At 48.1% G+C, this 18,353-nt stretch overlaps 1 protein-coding gene across 1 annotated transcript in view; it reads right to left on the bottom strand.

Moving 5' to 3' along the window:
- Positions 1-18,073, bottom strand: part of apbb3 (amyloid beta (A4) precursor protein-binding, family B, member 3) — a gene marked incomplete at its 3' end in the record, with an annotated part of 196,485 nt that extends 178,412 nt beyond the window's left edge. The window contains exons 1-2 of the mRNA XM_084320466.1: positions 17,982-18,073; positions 12,984-13,174 (exon numbers count right to left, since the gene is read on the bottom strand). Coding sequence (XP_084176592.1) covers positions 12,984-13,174; positions 17,982-18,030 — 240 coding nt within the window. The 5' untranslated portion in view covers positions 18,031-18,073. The remainder of the gene's footprint in view (positions 1-12,983; positions 13,175-17,981) is intronic.
- Between the last annotated feature and the right edge of the window lie 280 nt (positions 18,074-18,353).

Here is an 18,353-nt window from a genome sequence, read left to right as displayed (position 1 = left end):
CACACACACACACACACACAAACACACACACACAGTCACACACACACACACACACACACAACCACACACACACACACACACACACAGTCACACACACGCACACACACACAGTCACACACACACACACACACCGACACACACACACACACACACATTCCTGTGTCCCGGTAGACAGCGGGTTGTGACGCACACACACACAGTCACACACACACACACACACAGTCACACAAAGACACACACAGTCACACACACACACACACACAATCACACACAAACACACACACACACCGACACACACACAGACACACACACACACAGTCACACAAAGACACACACAGTCACACACACACACACACACAATCACACACAAACACACACACACACCGACACACACACACCGACACATACACGCACACACACATTCCTGTGTCCCGGTAGACAGCGGGTTGTGACGCACACACACACAGTCACACACACACACACACACACACAGTCACACACACACACACACCGACATACACACATACACACACACACACACACAGACACACACACCGACATACACACACACACACACACACACACACACACAGTCACACACATACACACACACCGAGTTGTAGTAGCGTTGTAGTGGTAGATCTAGGTTAACTGTGTCCTGGGGTAGTTGTAGAGTAGTATATCTAGGTTAACTGTGTCCTGGAGTGGTAGTTGTAGAGTAGTATATCTAGGTTAACTGTGTCCTGGAGTGGTAGTTGTAGAGTAGTATATCTAGGTTAACTGTGTCCTGGAGTGGTAGTTGTAGAGTAGTAGATCTAGGTTAACTGTGTCCTGGAGTGGTAGTTGTAGAGTAGTAGTAGCTGAAGTACAACCACACACACACACACACAACACAATAAACACATATACACACTAAACAACGATGCATACAGCAGAGGACATACTGTTAGACCGGAACCCGCTGATAAAGAACCTAATTCTCAAGGTTGGTGTCCGTTGGCAGAGGCGTACAAAGGCCGGGGACACAAAATGGCCTTCCGGAGGTACTTTTGATCTCGACATATGCGAAGAGATGAATGTAATGATTCGTAACCACAAGCCAGGTGACAGCAGCAAAAAGAGGTTGAAAAAGAGGACAGAAGAGTTGGGGGTAATGAAGCTCTACGCCCAGAAGGGGAGAGCATACAGGCAGGAAGCTTTAGCGCTAAATCAGAGAGAGACGGATATAGGGAAACCAACATCCCCACCTTATGTCACGCAATTGCCGGTGGGCACTGTGACAATAAGAGGAGAATATGAGGAGACGGAATTAGGGACCCCCGCTAGGTCAGAAACCCCCGCTAGGTCAGAAACCTCCGCTAGATCAGAGACCTCCCTTAGGCGAGATACCCCCCCCAAACTGACCCTGCAGGATCTCTATCCGAAAGCCCTGGCGGCATATGGCGAGACAGTACGTCGGAAGTTGTATACTGCAGAGGAAGAGGAGGTAGAGAACCTGGGCAGGCAGAGGGAGGGAGTCGGGAGGAAGATAGAGGAAGAGCCCCGTCAGAGTGTGGCACAGCAGACATCAGAGAAACACGGAGCGTGTGGCCACACTAAACTGTTGAATGAGGAGGAAGATGAGAATGACACAAAACCAGGACAGGAGAAAGGAAACATTACAGGAACCCTGACTTTCGCCCCTACATTCGTGGGAAGTGTGACAAGCACAGGCCAGTTTCCCCTGCTAATAAAGGGGAACGATATCTTTCACATGCCATGGTCACCTCTAGACATCGATGGTTTAATAGTAAGACTACCGGACCTTTCAGAAGGAGCCTCCAGGTGGATCACGCAGTTTGAGGAAAATACGTCATCTTTTCTGCTAGCAGTGGGTGACGTCAAATCCCTGTTGACGCGTTTGCTAGGAGTTGGTGCCTGCCGGGACATCATGGGTGATACATCGATGCGAGTGGCATGCGACACGCAGGCCCATGATGGAGACATATTCAACGCGCATAGAGCGGCGTTGTGGTACAAACTCAGGAATCAATATCCATCACGTATTAATCCGGCAAAACTGGCAGGCAACCCCATAATGGAGACGGAAGGGCCTGGCGCCTATGTGAACAAAGTACTGAAGGAGTGGAGAGGTGAGCTAGGACACAACCCAGAAATTGACCCGTTGCAGAGAGCGATGTTTAGAGAAAGTGTGATGAGAGGGCTTCCAGAGGTGGTTAAGAATAGACTGGAAGACATGGTGGGGTTAATGGACATGACTTATCCTTTGTTCTGTGCACATGTAACACATAGTGTGGAGAAGCAAAGGGCTCAGGAGCAGAAAGTCAGGGATCAGGATAGAAATGACGCAAGGAAGTTAACTCAGCAACAACTGCAGCCCCAAAGGAGGTTGCAGGCAGTAATGGTGTCATCTGCTACCTCTCCACCCATGCAGGACCAGGGACCCCCGCCTGCACCTCAGGTAGTGAGAAGCTATGGCTATAGTTCACAGAACCAGGCGTCCAGGCGGCAGGCAGGGAATGGGCAATCAGGCCCACGGTTTACACAGGGACCGGGGAACGAACAACAGTTTCCCCGTTTCCACTGTTGGAACTGCGGCATGCAGGGACACAGGGAAATGAGATGTAGGCAACCATACCGTCCCGGCTCGGAGTATGGAAGACCCGTGCGCCAGGGGGAGTCACAAGGGCCCCACGACCAGGGGGAGACAGGAGGGCCCCGAAACCAGGGGGGTAATCACTAGGGGTGCCCAGAGAATGCGACGGGGGGAAATCAAATGATTGTGGTTTCCAAGGGAGCTGAGCAAGAACCTATTCTGCAGGTCCTAGTGGAGGGCAAATTAACAGAGATGATGGCAGACACTGGAGCAGGTTTTTCCTGCATAAAGCAAAAATACGCCGCTCACTTACCCCAGTCTGGACAGTATGTTCGGACGGTCGGATTCTCGGGAAAAACACAATTAATACCCACATCAGATCCAATCTCTATGACGTATAACAACAAGACCATAACAATACCTGTATTAATTTCGGACAGCACCCCGCGCAATCTCTTGGGACGAGATGCAATGTGTAAACTAGGCTGTAAAATCCTATGTACGCCTGAGGGGATTCAAATTGAACAAGACGTGTACCAAATGATGCTACAAGGGACGGGGGAGAAAGAGGCCACTGTGTTCTGGCTGGGCAACATAGATGCAGAGCTGCAAAGGGTCTGTGCCCCCTGGGAGCCATTTCTGAAAACCCAACTGCCTCAGTCTAGACAAACAAACATGGAGGCACATTGCACACTACAATATTTGACGAATAGTGACCTAGTTAGGAACAAGGCATGGTTGCAGGGACAGCCCGAGCAGGTGCAGATTGACTCATCTACGATAATTGTAGGGAGACAGGGCGCGGCGTTGAGGGTTAACACGGGTAAGTATCTACGGGAACAACATAGACTAAGAGACGCCGCCCCACACATCACTCTGAGAATAAATCCTGGTTACGAATCCGAACATCTAGGTTCAATGATACAGGAATCCGAGACTCAAAGGTGGGTCTCCACGGAATCTCCGCTAATTTGGAACAGCGCAGATGGGAGTTTCATAAAAATAATGATTTCCTTTTCAGTTTTGGCAAAACCGCAAGTAATCAGATTACCAGGAGACCCTTGCGTTATTCCAGAGGCGGATGCTTTGCTGGAACAGGACATGTTGGCGCGCACCCCGGAACGGTTGTGGTCAAAACACGACACAGATGTGGGTCTAATATTGTCGGCACAGCCAGTGAAGGTCAGGTTAAAGAAGGGTTGTAGACCACCCTTTATCAGACAGTATACAATGAAGCCAGAGTCGGAGGAAGCTATATCACATCAGATTGAGGGACTGTTAAAGGGGGGAGTGCTCGTCCCTTTCAAATCCAGATGTAATACACCTATCCACCCAGTGCTAAAGGCGGACAGGGCTAGGTACAGACTGGTACACGATTTGAGGGCGGTGAACGACGTGGTGTCTGGACCAGAGGTGGAAGTCGCTAATCCACACACCCTCCTGACAAACATCCCGAGTAGCTCGCAGTACTATACGGTCATTGATCTCACGCAGGCATTCTTCAGTGTTCCATTGGAAAAAGAGTCTCAGTATCTGTTTGCTTTTACCCACAGGGGGAAACAATACTCTTACACCCGGTTGCCACAAGGGTTCGCGCACTCGCCACATTACTTCTCGAAGGCGCTCAAGGAAGACTTGCAAGGAGTGTGCGACACACTACTCAGCACGGTTTTACTGTATGCAGATGACATTCTAATCTGCTCGGATACACGTCAGCAGTGCCATGAGGACTCCATCAAAGTTTTGAGTGGATTAGCCGTGGGAGGCCACAAGGCATCCCGTTCAAAACTGCAGTACTGCCAGCCAAAAGTTGAGTACTTGTCTCGCGTCATTCAAAAGGGCATAAAAAACATCTCACCCACGCAACTCGAAGCTGTATCCAAGGCACCTAGGCCATTGACGGTCCGACAGATGATGACGTTTTTAGGGATGACTGGGTACAGCTCTGAGTGGGTGGAGGACTATACGATAGCGACAGCGCCGTTGAGGATGATGATAAAAGAGGCGGGTACAGACAAGCTTCGCGCTCCCTTGACATGGACCGAGGAGGGGGAGGACGCGTTCATAAACATTAAGCGTCTGTTGTTACAGGCCCCTGCCCTGGCGCTGCCGGATTATGAGAAGTGTTTCCACCTATTCGTCTCACATAGAGCGCAGCATGCGACAGCTGTCCTGACTCAAACACAGGGGGGGAGTGGGAAAAAACAACCGATAGCATATTACTCTAGAGCTCTTTCGCCGGTGGAGCAGGGTCTGCCACCTTGTTATCAGGCCCTGGCCGCAGCACATTTGATGTATGAGAAGGCAACGGCCGTGACAATGGGATATGACATTTGCATTTGGACACATCACAAATTGGCAAACTTGATTGAAAGAGGCAAATTTGTTCTGACCAGCCAACGGCAACAGGCTTACATGAGGCTCCTGCAGTACTCGGACGTTACGATAAAAACATGCCACGGCAGTAACCCGGCGGATCTGGTACCACTCCCGAGCGAGGGTCAACCGCATGAGTGTGAGGTGGAGGTACAGGCTTTCGTGAAACTCCGTCCTGATTTGGGAGTCGACCCGCTCGCGATAGCAGAACTCTCACTTTTTGTGGATGGGTCCTGCTATCGGGAGGGGGAAAATTTAAGGTCAGGATACGCCGTCGTACAGTGCAAACCTAACGGAGAAACACTAACAAGAAAGGCCGGACAATGCATGCAACCATGTTCGGCCCAGCTTGCAGAACTAATAGCACTAACAGAAGCATGCATAATAGCTAAAGATCGCACGGTTAACATCTTTACAGACTCTGCGTATGCGCATGGCGTATGCCACCTATTCGCGGCCATTTGGAAGGCAAGAGGCTTTAAGTAATCGGACGGCTCACCGATCCTTCACCACAAGCAGGTTGTGGCGCTTATTCAGGCTGTAAAGTTGCCCAAAAGCATTGCTATCGTAAAGTGCCAGGCACACAGAAAAGACCTGTCCTTTGTGACGACGGGAAACAACGCGGCGGACGAGGCCGCGAAGGCGGCGGCTGCGGTGCCGTCCACGGCTGTTCTGATGTTTGCGGCCGAACTGACGACTGAGGTAACTGAGGATAATTTGAGTGATCTTCAGGACTCAGCCACGCAGGCCGAGAAACAGTCGTGGACGGAGAGGGGGGCTGTAAGGGGGGCAGATGGTCTGTGGAGGAGTCATAACGGTTTGATAGTCGCCTCCATCGATCTTCTGTCCTTAGTGATACCTGAGGCTCATGGTGTTGATCACTGTGGAAGAGCAGAGACCCTGAAACGAATCACGAAAATGGGATTTTGGTCCCCAAAGCTTCAGGCACAAATTGACGTTACACTAGCCAGGTGTTTAACATGCTTACAGGGCAATGTGCGCAAAGGAGTACCGACAGTGGCGGCTTACACACCCCTCCCTGAGGGACCATTCAGACATCTGATTATGGACTATACAGACATGATAACGCCAGTGCAGGGCAAACGATACCTCCTGGTAGTAGAGGACTGCTTTAGTCGCTGGATTGAGGCCATTCCATCTAAACACAAGAACGCGGACACAGTGATCAAGTTCCTGTGTCGCGAGGTCATTCCGAGATTTGGAATTCCCACGATATTACAAAGCGATAATGGCCGCGAGTTCATCGACAAGGTGGTTAAAGGGCTGATGCAGAAATTAGGTATAAGACAGCGCCTTTCCTGTGTCTATAGTCCCGGGTCGCAGGGGAAGGTGGAAAGGGCCAATCTGGTCATTAAAAACAAACTGTTGAAAATCTGTATGCAAACTAAGCTTAACTGGATTGATGCTTTGCCACTTGCTCTGATGGCTATTAGAAGCAGCGTAAACCGCCAAACACAGCTAACACCGCATGAAATGCTTACAGGCCGCAGCATGCCAGCACCGCCATTTAGACACCTGGCTAGGGGCCCGGCATTAGATATTTTTGAGCAAGATCTGAAAAAATATCTTCAGCAAGTGACTAAAATACATGAAGCTGTGTTTCGACAGGAGCAGAGAAAGGAGAGAAAGGGGGTGAAGGATGCGGAGAAGGAAGCCACCAAACCGAGACTGATCCCTGGGGACTTGGTCTTCGTAAAGGTCCACAAGAGAAAGTGGTCATCACCCCGGAGAGAGGGCCCGTACGAGGTGATCCGATCGACTGGAACGGCAGTCCAAGTCAAAGGATCAGCGACCTGGTTCCACTTCAATCACTGCATAAAGGCCAGCGGCGATCTCTTGGGGGATACAATCGATCGCAGTTATGCAGAACCCGACATGGAGGGTCCGAGACGGCAACTGGAAGGTGCAGTGCCTGCTGATGCTCCCGCAGATGTTGGCAGCAGTGTGCGGACGGTCGGCCGGGCACAACGACGTCATTAAGAACCGTCACGGTCGACCCGTCCTTGAGGATGACGGGTTTGAGTGGGTAGGAGTCCCACGGGGTCCCGCTCAGGCTCAAGTACCAGCAGGGTTTCATGACCAGGCTCAGAATCAGGCGCCCCCTCTTCCCTCCATCGAGGAAGGGGGGGAGAAGATAAGACTACAACCAAAAGGGGTGTTTCCCGTAGGACCGCAAGGGCATGTTTTTGATTTTGACCATTCCCCCGTTACAGGCGGGGATACTTACCATTATACTAACGAGGATCGGGTTGTGGGGGTAGATAGGAGAGTTGAGCCTGTCCCGAACCAATCACAGGGGACAGGGGTGAGGGGAAAAAGGGAGGTCAAGGACACTGAGTCGGAAGAGGTGGGGGGACAGGATATGTTCCAGAGGACAGCCGGAACGTTGAGGGACTCAGTGGGCTCACTCTGGGCCAGGTTGAGGGGTTTGCTTCCTTCCGGGGAACAAGATGGGGGCGACTATGACTATGACGAGGAAGACCCGGAGGCTGACCCGATGTATAGGGCGGCTTTAGGGAATGAGTGGTTTAAGTGGGTCCAGTACACGAGCGCGCAGAATCAGATAGAGGATTGTTATGTCTGCTCCAAGGCACGTCCGGATAGGCTGCTGGTGAAGGGCACGAAGTTCAGTTGGGCTCAGTGTGACAGGGACGCAGAGGCATGGGAGGGGCCCCATAATAGTCGCCCTTGGTGCGAGGCAGAGTGTTTGGGGTTTCTCGGCTCTAGTCGTTTTAAGGCGGCAGGAAACGTCACGGATTTCAAGGATGTCACTATGCGGGAACGTTGTAGGAAATTGGATGTACGTGTGCAGGGGGTAGCGACGGGGTTGCCAATACCCAGAGGTGTCAAACTATGGCTGACCAAGGATTTCGAGTGCTTGCAGAAGGAGGGGACCCGGGATGTAGGGGAGGTGGCAGAGGGGCGGTGCACTACTATTTGGAGCATCACGACTAACTGCACGAAAGAAGGAAAGTGTGGACACGGGGTCGTGTTAAAGGGAGTGGATACCAACCCACGGCCTGTAGCTTGCCCTTTTCATGTCCAGGATATGGCACTGGCGGACCAATACTGGCTCTGCGGCGGTAGGAGGTTGAGGAATACACTTCCTTTAGATTGGTCAGGTAGATGTGCCCGGGTTCAGGCGATCATGCCAATGGTGGTCCTACCATTATCAGTGACGGAAGGACCTTCTGAGTCTCCTATCTCTCGAACGAAGCGTAGCTACAAGGCAGACCCAAGGGTGTATCTGGACAGCATAGGACAGCCAAGGGGCATTCCAGCCGAGTTCATGGCTAAGAATGAGATTGCGGCAGGGTTTGAGTCTATTCTGCCATGGATATCGGTCAATAAGAACACCGGGTGGATCAACTATTTGTTTTACAATCAGCAGCGGTATCTCAACTACACCGAGGAGGCGTTGGATGCAATGGGGGACCAGATGCACGCGACCAGTACGGTGGCGTGGCAGAATAGACAGGCTCTGAACTGGTTAATGGCGGAGAAGGGTGGAGTCTGTTCCATGTTTGGACAGTACTGCTGCACATTCATTCCGACGAATGTGGGGCCAGGGGGAAAGTTCTCCGAGGCCATGGCTAAGCTGAAGGATTTGAGGGAGGAGTTGAGGGGGAATTCTGGCCGGAATGAAGAATGGTGGGGGAGTGGGGTGTTGGAAAGATTGGGACAGTGGGGAAGCATAGTGATGCAGACGGGGATATCCATTGGGGTGGCAGGGTTGATATTGGTTCTCCTTTTCTGTTGTGGTATGCCTCTCTTGGGTAGGCTGGTAACTTCACACGTAACGAGCCAAATGCTGATGGTGGGACAGAAAGAGATTGAGCCACAAATCGGGCCATATCCTCAGCTTTATGCTGCCTTAGAGGGAGACGAGGGGATAGAGGATTAGGGGTATGGTGAGGTAGGGACATTTTCTTTTTGTTGGTTCTTTCCTTTAAGAGTGACGGGGGATGGTCTGAGTGCAGTTTTGTTGGTATTCCTTTAACTAGGAATTTTAGTCTGATTTTCTAATGATCCTTCGGCATAGAGATTGCAACCATTGAAAATCATTGCATTATTTTTTATTTTTTTATTATTATTTTTTGTTTATTTTACTCGTGGTCCTGGTCAAACCGGAATGGGAAGGGGCATCGGCAGAGTGTCGGTTCTGAGCCTGAGGAAGCATTGAGAAGAAGTGGTCTGGGGATCGGTTCTGGGGACTGGAGGGACAAAGGGGGGGGCTAACGCAGTGGGCAAGATGGGCACCTCCCGTCGAAGATGGGGGGACACGTGGTGAGGTCGGTACCAGCGCCTCCCGTCCAGGCATGGGGACATGCTTCTACGAGGACTGGAGGTGTGGCGTGGTGGTTGCTGTATTGGCAAAATGTGACTTTTGGCAATACGGTGAGGAGACTATGGCGTGGGCATGGAAGGGGGGCTGAGCGATGGACACTGGGACTCAATGTTATGGAAGAGACAATGTCATTTTTTTTGGGAGGGATGTTCTATGTTTAGTTCTGACGGTCAACTTCTCCTTTCCCTGATGAGAGTCGCGGTTTCCGGCCGGAACTGTGGCTCATTTGGTAAGCGGTGGAGGTTGGGGGGATTTGTCTGTCAGGTTAGGATTATAAATTGGGGTATTTTTTTTTGATGTTTTATTATTACTCTTGTTTTGAGCGGTTTTGTGTTTATTGTGAGAACGGTAGTCAGCCTTTGTTGGTCCGTTAGGGGTCCAGTGAATGAAGTAAGGTTTCTTGTTTAGTTAGACATTTAAAATTTATTATATGGCTAGGTTTCTTGTTTAGATCAGCCATTTAAACTTTTATTATATAAATATGGTTTCTCGTTTAGTTAGACGTTCACATTTTCTTGGTTATATGATTTGGGTGGGACTAGGGATAGCCCCAAATGGGGGAATGTTGGGGAAAATGTGTATGGGGTGGACTAGTTTAATATAGGTCAACTAGCAGTGCTGAAAGACGGTCTGGCTGACGTTCTTAAAACAACTTGGACAGATGGACATTTCAGTACGGCACGTTGTGTGCTGGTAATCTCGTACATCGTATCGCTTTCATATCTTGTTCTTTTCTCTCTTACACACATACACAGCACACACACACAGACACAGGCACAGCACACACACACAGACACACGGACACACACATACACAGCACACACACACAGACACAGCACACACACACAGACACACGGACACACACATACACAGCACACACACACAGACACAGCACACACACACAGACACACAGACACACACAGTCACACAGACACACACACACACACACAGACATACACACCGACACACACACACACACACATTCCCTGTGACACAATACACACATACAATACACATACGTCTGTACGCAGACGCACACACACACAGACACACACACACATACACACACACACACACACACACACACACACACATCTCACTCTCTCTTCAATGTTCTTAAATGTTTTACATCATATCGTGTGTGTACATCATATCTTGTTTATCTCTCTTCATGTTCTTAATGTTCTTATCTCTCTCCGATGTTAAATCTACGTATCATCTTAATGTACGTCATGTCAGATCTGACATGATATGATACGTCATCATATCTGTCATGGGGGGGCAGGACTGAGAGGGGATTGAGGGGACAGGCAGAGGGATTGGGAGTGAGAGTGTTTTTTGTTCAAGCTGTGGTGATCCTCTGCTCGAACCATAGCTTTTGCTGTTGGAACTTCTTTTTCCTAAATAAATTACCTACTTGTTACAATTGGAAATATCGTCTCTTGCTGTGTTAAACAACCTTCAGCCACAACAATATCATATAGCCCTTACCTTCACTAGGATATACCCCAAAAAGACCCAATTATCTGATCGCAAGTCCCAGTATTGGTGTTGATCGTGTCACCAACATAATCCACCACACATCATGCATCGGGAGCATTTGACGCGTTTCAATCCGATAGTTATAACCGCTCCATTCGCCCAACAAAGAAAAGTGAGACCGGTGACATTTGACCGTTGCACAGGCCAAGATACAAGGTTTCAAAGGGTGCTCGATACCGCCATCTAGCTGGATGCGGCCGGTATTGCACTTTGGCGATCTCAGACTCATTCCCTATGGTAACACCAAGGTCCCCGGATGAATAATGAATAAAAATAACGAAAAAAAGGAAAAACTATCAAATAACGTATATATACGTGGTTGGCTTTCAAAGGATGGTGCCCAATAACGTATATAAACGTTGGCGGGGAATGAGTTCAGATTTACCCAAAATAAGAATTGATCGGAAAAATCTTTTATGGTAGAACCGCGAAGAAATGACTAAATCCAGATTTAACACTGCCATTGGAAAGAGGAGCTTTTTCCCTATCCACAGATATATGATTTCAAGGTCAAGGTCAATTTTCAATGTATAATTCAAATGGATTATAATTACTGTATCTACAACTCCTTCTGTTTAATCATCTTCTCTTTATTCATTTGCTTAGATTTCTTGTACACTTGATCTCAAGAAGGTGTTGAATGAGCTCAGTGAGCGAGCTTGGTGGTTGCCCAATTGTAACATGGTGTTATTCACCGGCAAATATGCAAGAAAAATCATAATTCGTTTTTACTCCACAATTTACTCAAGCCTAGTAACAGACACAATATTTCTGACGCTGGGAATCCATACCCCCAGGTCCCTAGATGTTCCTAGATACCAAGAACATGTAAATTGACCTTGTAGAAGTGGAGCAGTCTTCCATTTACTTGGGCATGTACCTATAGGCAAAATTTCTGAAAATAAGGCTACAGCTTAACAGAACTTCTACTCATGCACAATAGAGAGCATCCGGACTGGTAAAATCACCTCCTGGTTTGGGAATAGCACCGAACGTGACCGCAGCAGACTGGAGAGTGGCTCGAACAGCCGAACGGACATTTGGAGGTGGGCTCCGCACTCTACAGGACATTTACCGTTGCAGGGCCAATGCTAAGAGAATAGTCAAAGACTCTAGCCACCCCAACAACTGCCTCTTTGCACTGCAGCGGTCAGGCAAGCGCTACCGGAGTCTCATGGCCAGTAGAGAGAGACTCAAAAGGAGCTTCTATCCCCAGGCCATCAGGATGCTCAATGACTCTATGCAACAACTATGTTATAGTTTTACCCATCGATCTACATTCATTGCACACACATCCACTTGCACATACTCACTTTAAACACTCACCTTTAACATTCACTTTAGACACTTTAAACACTGTTTAACACTACACCATATTCTGATCTATTTATGACAAAAAGATTTGCATTTTGTACCTCATTGTTTGCATTTTTTACTTATTTTGTATGTTGTATATTTGTGTTTGGACCTAGCATTTCACATGTACTTTATATGTGACAAATAAAACTTGAAACTTGAACTTTGTAGAAAAATATGAAGGAAGATTACTAGTCCCAGAATTACTTACAAATATTACTTCCCCCTGAACTTACAAAAGTAGAGATCATAAGACGTATGCTAGCAGAATCTCTCTTTACCTCAAGGCTCTCTTTACCTCAAGGCTCTCCTTACCTCAAGGCTCTCTTTAAGATAAGATAAGATAAGATAAGATAAGATAAGATAAGATGATCCTTTATTACCTCCAGCCAAGTCTAGCAGCGTGGCTGCTTTCACTTAATTTCCTATGTAGAGGAGCATATGCAGTACCTCATGGCTGCATGTGCACCTCTACATATGAAATTAATTGTAAGACTTGGCCGCTGGGTGTTCTCCTATAAGTTCTCTCTTGGCTGCAAAGTTGTTCAATGTTGATTTATTTCCATACAAATTGTTCGGGTGGGGGGAGTGATAGGCTATTTGCAGCCCAGACATTTCCCCCAAACACATTTAAACAAGATACAGAGAAGTTATTGCAACATAAAAGTAACTTGCTAATCCAATAAATGTTTAAGTCCAATCAAAATCTTAAAGCCTAAAACGTTCTTTCATCCTGGGACCGACCTTGGCGTCACTGACTGGTTGGACATCGTCTCCATGGATACTGCTGTCGTCAGCGTCGTAAGCCGGATGCTGCCATTGAGTGGCACCCGTCGGGACATGCCAGTAGTACGTTCCTGCCGTGTCACGGATTGTCCGCCAGCCGGACGGAAGGTCAGAGTCCAGCTCCAGGCTCTGGTCATTCCAGATGTTGTCTAGGAAGATAGAGAGAGATGGGGGGGAAGAGAGAGGAGAGAGAGAGAGAGAGAGGAGAAGGTCAGAGTCCAGCTCCAGGCTCTGGTCATTCCAGATGTTGTCTAGGAAGATAGAGAGAGAGGGGGGGGGGGTCAGAGTCCAGCTCCAGGCTCTGGTCATTCCAGATGTTGTCTAGGAAGATAGAGAGAGGGGGGGGAGAGAAGAGAGGAGACAGAGAGAGAAAAATTACGTTTTACATTTACAGTCATGCCTCAAGAGGCATTGTGATCGTGAAATAAATAAAAGCACTACACCAACACTGCAAATGACAGTGGATAAATAAATAAGAACTAAACGCAATTCTGTGGATATATAGCTATAGTGGAATAGACTGTATTAATATTCCATATTATACCGTCTTGTTGCGCACTCCTGGCCACCTGCCTCAGCGCACGCACACACACGTGCGTATGCGTACTATAGCCTACGTGTGTAATGAATGAACAGTAGGCTTATATTATTCTAATGACTTGTTTTATTAGATCGCAGATATTGTAGAAGCCACTCAACTCTCAACATCCAATCAACATGTCATGTCTCGCCTCGATTACGACAATGCACTGCTTGCTGGTCTACCGACCACCGCCACCAAGCCTCTTCAACTCATCCAGAACGCAGCCACCCGTCTGATCTCCAACCTACCAAAATCAGCCCATGTTACCCCACTTCTCAGGGACCTGCACTAGTTCCCCATCGCCACACGAATCCGCTTCAAGGTCCTCAACCTGGCATATCGCACGTCGAAGGGAACAGCTCCCGGTCAATGGTCTCTAACTACACACCGTCAAGACCCCTCCGCTCTACATCCTCTGGCCGCCTCAGACATCAAAGAGAAGCCGCCTATTCTCGGTCCTCGCTCCACAATGGTGGAACGAACGTCCCACCACCTTCTTACTCTCCTATACTACCATGCACTCCTCCTACTATACTAATATGTCCTATGTCTATGCACTCAATACTGCAGCACCCAAGTTTGAGCACTGTTTGATGAACATTGTTACTCAACTGAACGAGTTGTACCCTTCCTGCTGACTTGTCGTACAGAACTTGTAAGTCGCTTTGGATAAAAGCATGTAATGTATGCGCTACCCTATAGTAGTAAATCATAATGTAGAACGTACAGTACACATCTTAGCATGACATCTTAAGGCTGCCACAGAGTCGGGCATACTGTAAGTGGACCGGACTCCACAGAGGTCCGCGCGGACTCAAAACGGACATCCGCGTCACACAAAAGGCTGCTCGGCGTGTTGGTTGACATCGACCTGCATTAAATGTAGTAAACTGGCATGAGAAATGTAGGAAATTGGTACGCAGTGGTACACTTCGGCTTGACTATGAAAACCTCAAACAACTGTGGACATGCCACACAGAGTCCATTCTGCTCACAGTACGCCCAACTCTGTGCCGGCCTTAACACACGGATGTCCGCGTTGCGCACCGGTGTTCCACAAAAGGCTACTCGCCGTGTTGGTTGACATCAACCTGCATTAAATGTAGTAAACTGGCATGAGAAATGTAGGAAATTGGTACGCGGTGGTATGCTTGACTATGAAACCTCGACTATGAAATGACTGCGGACATGCCGCACGGAGTCTAGTCCGCTCACAGTACGCCCGACTCTATGCAGCCTTAAGATGTCACGCTAAGATGTTTACTGTACGTTCTACAGTATGACTTTCTACTATAGGGCAGCACATACAGTATCTGAAATCTAATAAAACAAGTCATTCAAATAATATAATCCGTGTTACCGGTTGAATACAGGGAGCTTCTCGCTTATGTTTTGCACATGGCCCTCGCCTTATAAGGAGCTGGTGGGCGTGTCTGTAAATGCGGTGTACGAGAACGTGCTTCCAGTTTGAGAATAAGTGACGTACTTCATTCAAGGGATCGCAGCTGCGATAATTTTGGCAATTTAAAAACATCTTCCGCCCGTGCGGTCCGTCGGCGGGCCGCAAATGACATCTGGTTATAAATCAATATCTCCAGATTGTTCTATAAAAGTAGCGTTTTTATTTTCAAACGTATTCAAGTATAAACATCATAACCATGTCACAACAGCATAGATTTTTCATGTCATGTTTGGTCATTATTAGCATGGTGTTATTCACTGTCAAAGATGCAAAGAAAAATCATAATTCATATTCTCCTTTGTTTCATCACAATTTAAGCAAGCCTAGTAATAGACACAATATATCTGACACTGGTAATCCATTCACTGAGGTCCATAGATGTCCAAAGAATATGCAAATGGACCTTGTAGAAGTGGAGCAATATTCCATTTACTTAGGTATGTATTTTAGGCAGATTTTCAGAAAATAGGCTCCGGGCTTAAGAGGTTAGAACCTCTCCACGCGTTGATGAATCCGGGGGTAACTGTAGGTTTTCTCTTACAAACTTCCAACTAGGTTATTTAAGAGGAAACTTACAACAATGTTGGTGAATGAGGTCCATTCTCTCCAACAGTAATCACTTGAACTGCTTGACATTCCTTATTTGTAGTCCAGTCTTTCTTGCTAGAATGCCTAGTTTTTTGTCCAGCCTGTTCTTCTGTCTATATCTACATCACTATGTAACACAATAGTTTACTCATGGCATATTGATGTTTATTATTTTTCACTAGCAATAAAAAAGTGACTAATAAGATAAAATACACTCTCGTTTGACTCCTGACTCACGTATCTCTGTTTGTCCACTCACTCATAAACTAATTTCTTTCTCTCTTTCCAAAAATATGTTTCTGACAACATTTTAGGTGAGAAATAAGATATACGACAAACTGTTTTACAGTTTGATCTGAATTTTGTGAACCAAGAAGTACAGCCGCACAGGGGAAGTGAAGCTGATTTTCATCGACATGGTGGCATAGTGGTTAGCACTGTTCCCTCAGAGCAAGAAGGACCTGGGTTCAAACCTCAGCACGGGGCCTTTCTGTGTGGAGTCTGCATGTTCTCCCAGTGTTTGTGTGGGGGCTCCTCCAGGTACTCTGGTTTCCTCCTATGTGGAGTTTGCATGTTCTCCCAGTGTTTGTGTGGGGGTTCCTCCAGGTACTCATATTCTCCCAGTGTTTGTGTGGGGGTTTCTCCAGGTACGAATGTTCTCCCAGTGTTTGTGTGGGGGTTCCTCCAGGTACTCATGTTCTCCCAGTGTTTGTGTGGGGGCTCCTCTAGGTACTCATGTTCTCCCAGTGTTTGTGTGGGGGTTCCTCCAGGTACTCATGTTCTCTTAGTGTTTGTGTGGGGGCTCCTCCAGGTACTCATATTCTCCCAGTGTTTGTGTGGGGGCTCCTCCAGGTACTCATGTTCTCCCAGTGTTTGTGTGGGGGTTCCTCCAGGTACTCATGTTCTCCCAGTGTTTGTGTGGGGGTTCCTCCAGGTACGCATGTTCTCCCAGTGTTTGTGTGGGGGTTCCTCCAGGTACTCATGTTCTCCCAGTGTTTGTGCGGGGGCTCCTCCAGGTACTCATGTTCTCCCAGTGTTTGTGTGGGGGTTCCTCCAGGTACTCATGTTCTCCCAGTGTTTGTGCAGGGGCTCCTCCAGGCAGTGATGCGTTCTTCATGGGACAGGGTTGCACGCAGTGCAGCCAACGTTTTGTGAGCAGAAGCGTGTGCACGTACACGCACGGATGTGCACGGCACGCGCGTGCACAGGAATGCGCTGCACTCGCCAACTCGCTATAAGTACCCACCTGGGCTACTTTGCATATCAATAGTGCCGGTCGTCAGGTGTGTTAAATACGTTCTCAGATACATTCACACCTAACTTGTGAATGAAATGTGTTACATTCCATTCGTAGAGGCAATTAGGCATCGTCTTTAGTCTGTGCTTAAGCGAGGGAACATTTATGCGCATGCGCGGGAGTGCGTGCACGCGCCGGGAGCGCGCGTGCACGTGGCGGCATTAGCGTGCGTGCAATCCGTGTTGATATGAGGAACGCAACACTGCCTCCAGGTACTCATGTTCTCCCAGTGTTTGTGTGGGGGTTCCTCCAGGTACGCATGTTCTCCCAGTGTTTGTGTGCCTGTGTGGGGGTTCCTCCAGGTACTCTGGTTTCCTCCTGTGTGGAGTTTGCATGTTCTCCCAGTGTTTGTGTGGGGGCTCCTCCAGGTATGCATGTTCTCCCAGTGTTTGTGTGGGGGCTCCTCCAGGTACTCTGGTTTCCTCCCACACCAAAAGACATGCATGCTAGGTTTCCTAGTGCCATTACCCTTGACCAAGGTACTGGCATTACAACTGGAGTTGGTCCCCAGGCAGCGCACTGTGTGGCTGCCCACTGCTCCTAAATAGTTAGGATGGGTCAAATGCAGAGAACAAATTTCCCCAAGGGGATTAATAAAGGTTCAATTTAACTTATTTAAAGAGACAGCCAAAGCTGCCTGTTTGAGGCTAACTGAGCCATGCCACTGAATGACACAGCTGTAACTAGATGATTTTTTTACCATAAAACATGCAAAAGTTTGAAAATAGATAATACAAGCTCTGTAATAACTATGTTACAGACACTTCCATGTGTTACTTCTACATAGTGTGTATGTAATGTGAGTTTGTGTGATTTCTGCAGTGTGTAGACCATGTGTTACCTCTACAGAGTGTGTGTGTGTGTGTGTGTGTGTGTGTGTGTGTGTGTGTGTGTGTGTGTGTGTGTGTGTGTGTGTGTGTGTGTGTGTGTGTGTGTGTGTGTGTGTGTGTGTGTGTGTGTGTGTGTGTGTGTGTGTGTGTGTGTGTGTGTGTGTGTGTGTGTGTGTGTGTGTGTGTGTGTGCTTACCTCCGCACTTGACAATGACGATTGCCAACATATAATCCTTGCCCAGCATATTCTTGCCCCTCTTCCACACACATTTATCTATTTGTCTGTATTTTTCGTACTCTCCTTCTAGCTCTATCTTTCTCTCTTATCTCCTTCTCTTTCCCCCCTCTCTCTCTCTCTCTCTCTCTCTCTCTCTCTCTCTCTCTCTCTCTCTCTCTCTCTCTTCTCTCTCTCTCTCTCACACACACGCTCCCTCTATGTGTTGTTGCTCTATCCCCTGTGCTAGCAAGAAAGCTACATATGGAATCCAGCTCCTATTCCTTCTTCCGGAAATAATTATGTTTCTCCTCTCTCTCTCTCTCATTCTGTGAGGCTCATGTGTCACTTCCT

This window comes from Notolepis coatsorum (assembly GCF_963971535.1).
Source record: "Notolepis coatsorum genome assembly, chromosome: 8".
NCBI classification, from domain to species: Eukaryota; Metazoa; Chordata; class Actinopteri; order Aulopiformes; family Paralepididae; genus Notolepis; species Notolepis coatsorum.
The sequence above is the reverse complement of the archived record's forward strand: the minus strand, read 5'-3'. Positions and strand labels throughout refer to the sequence as shown.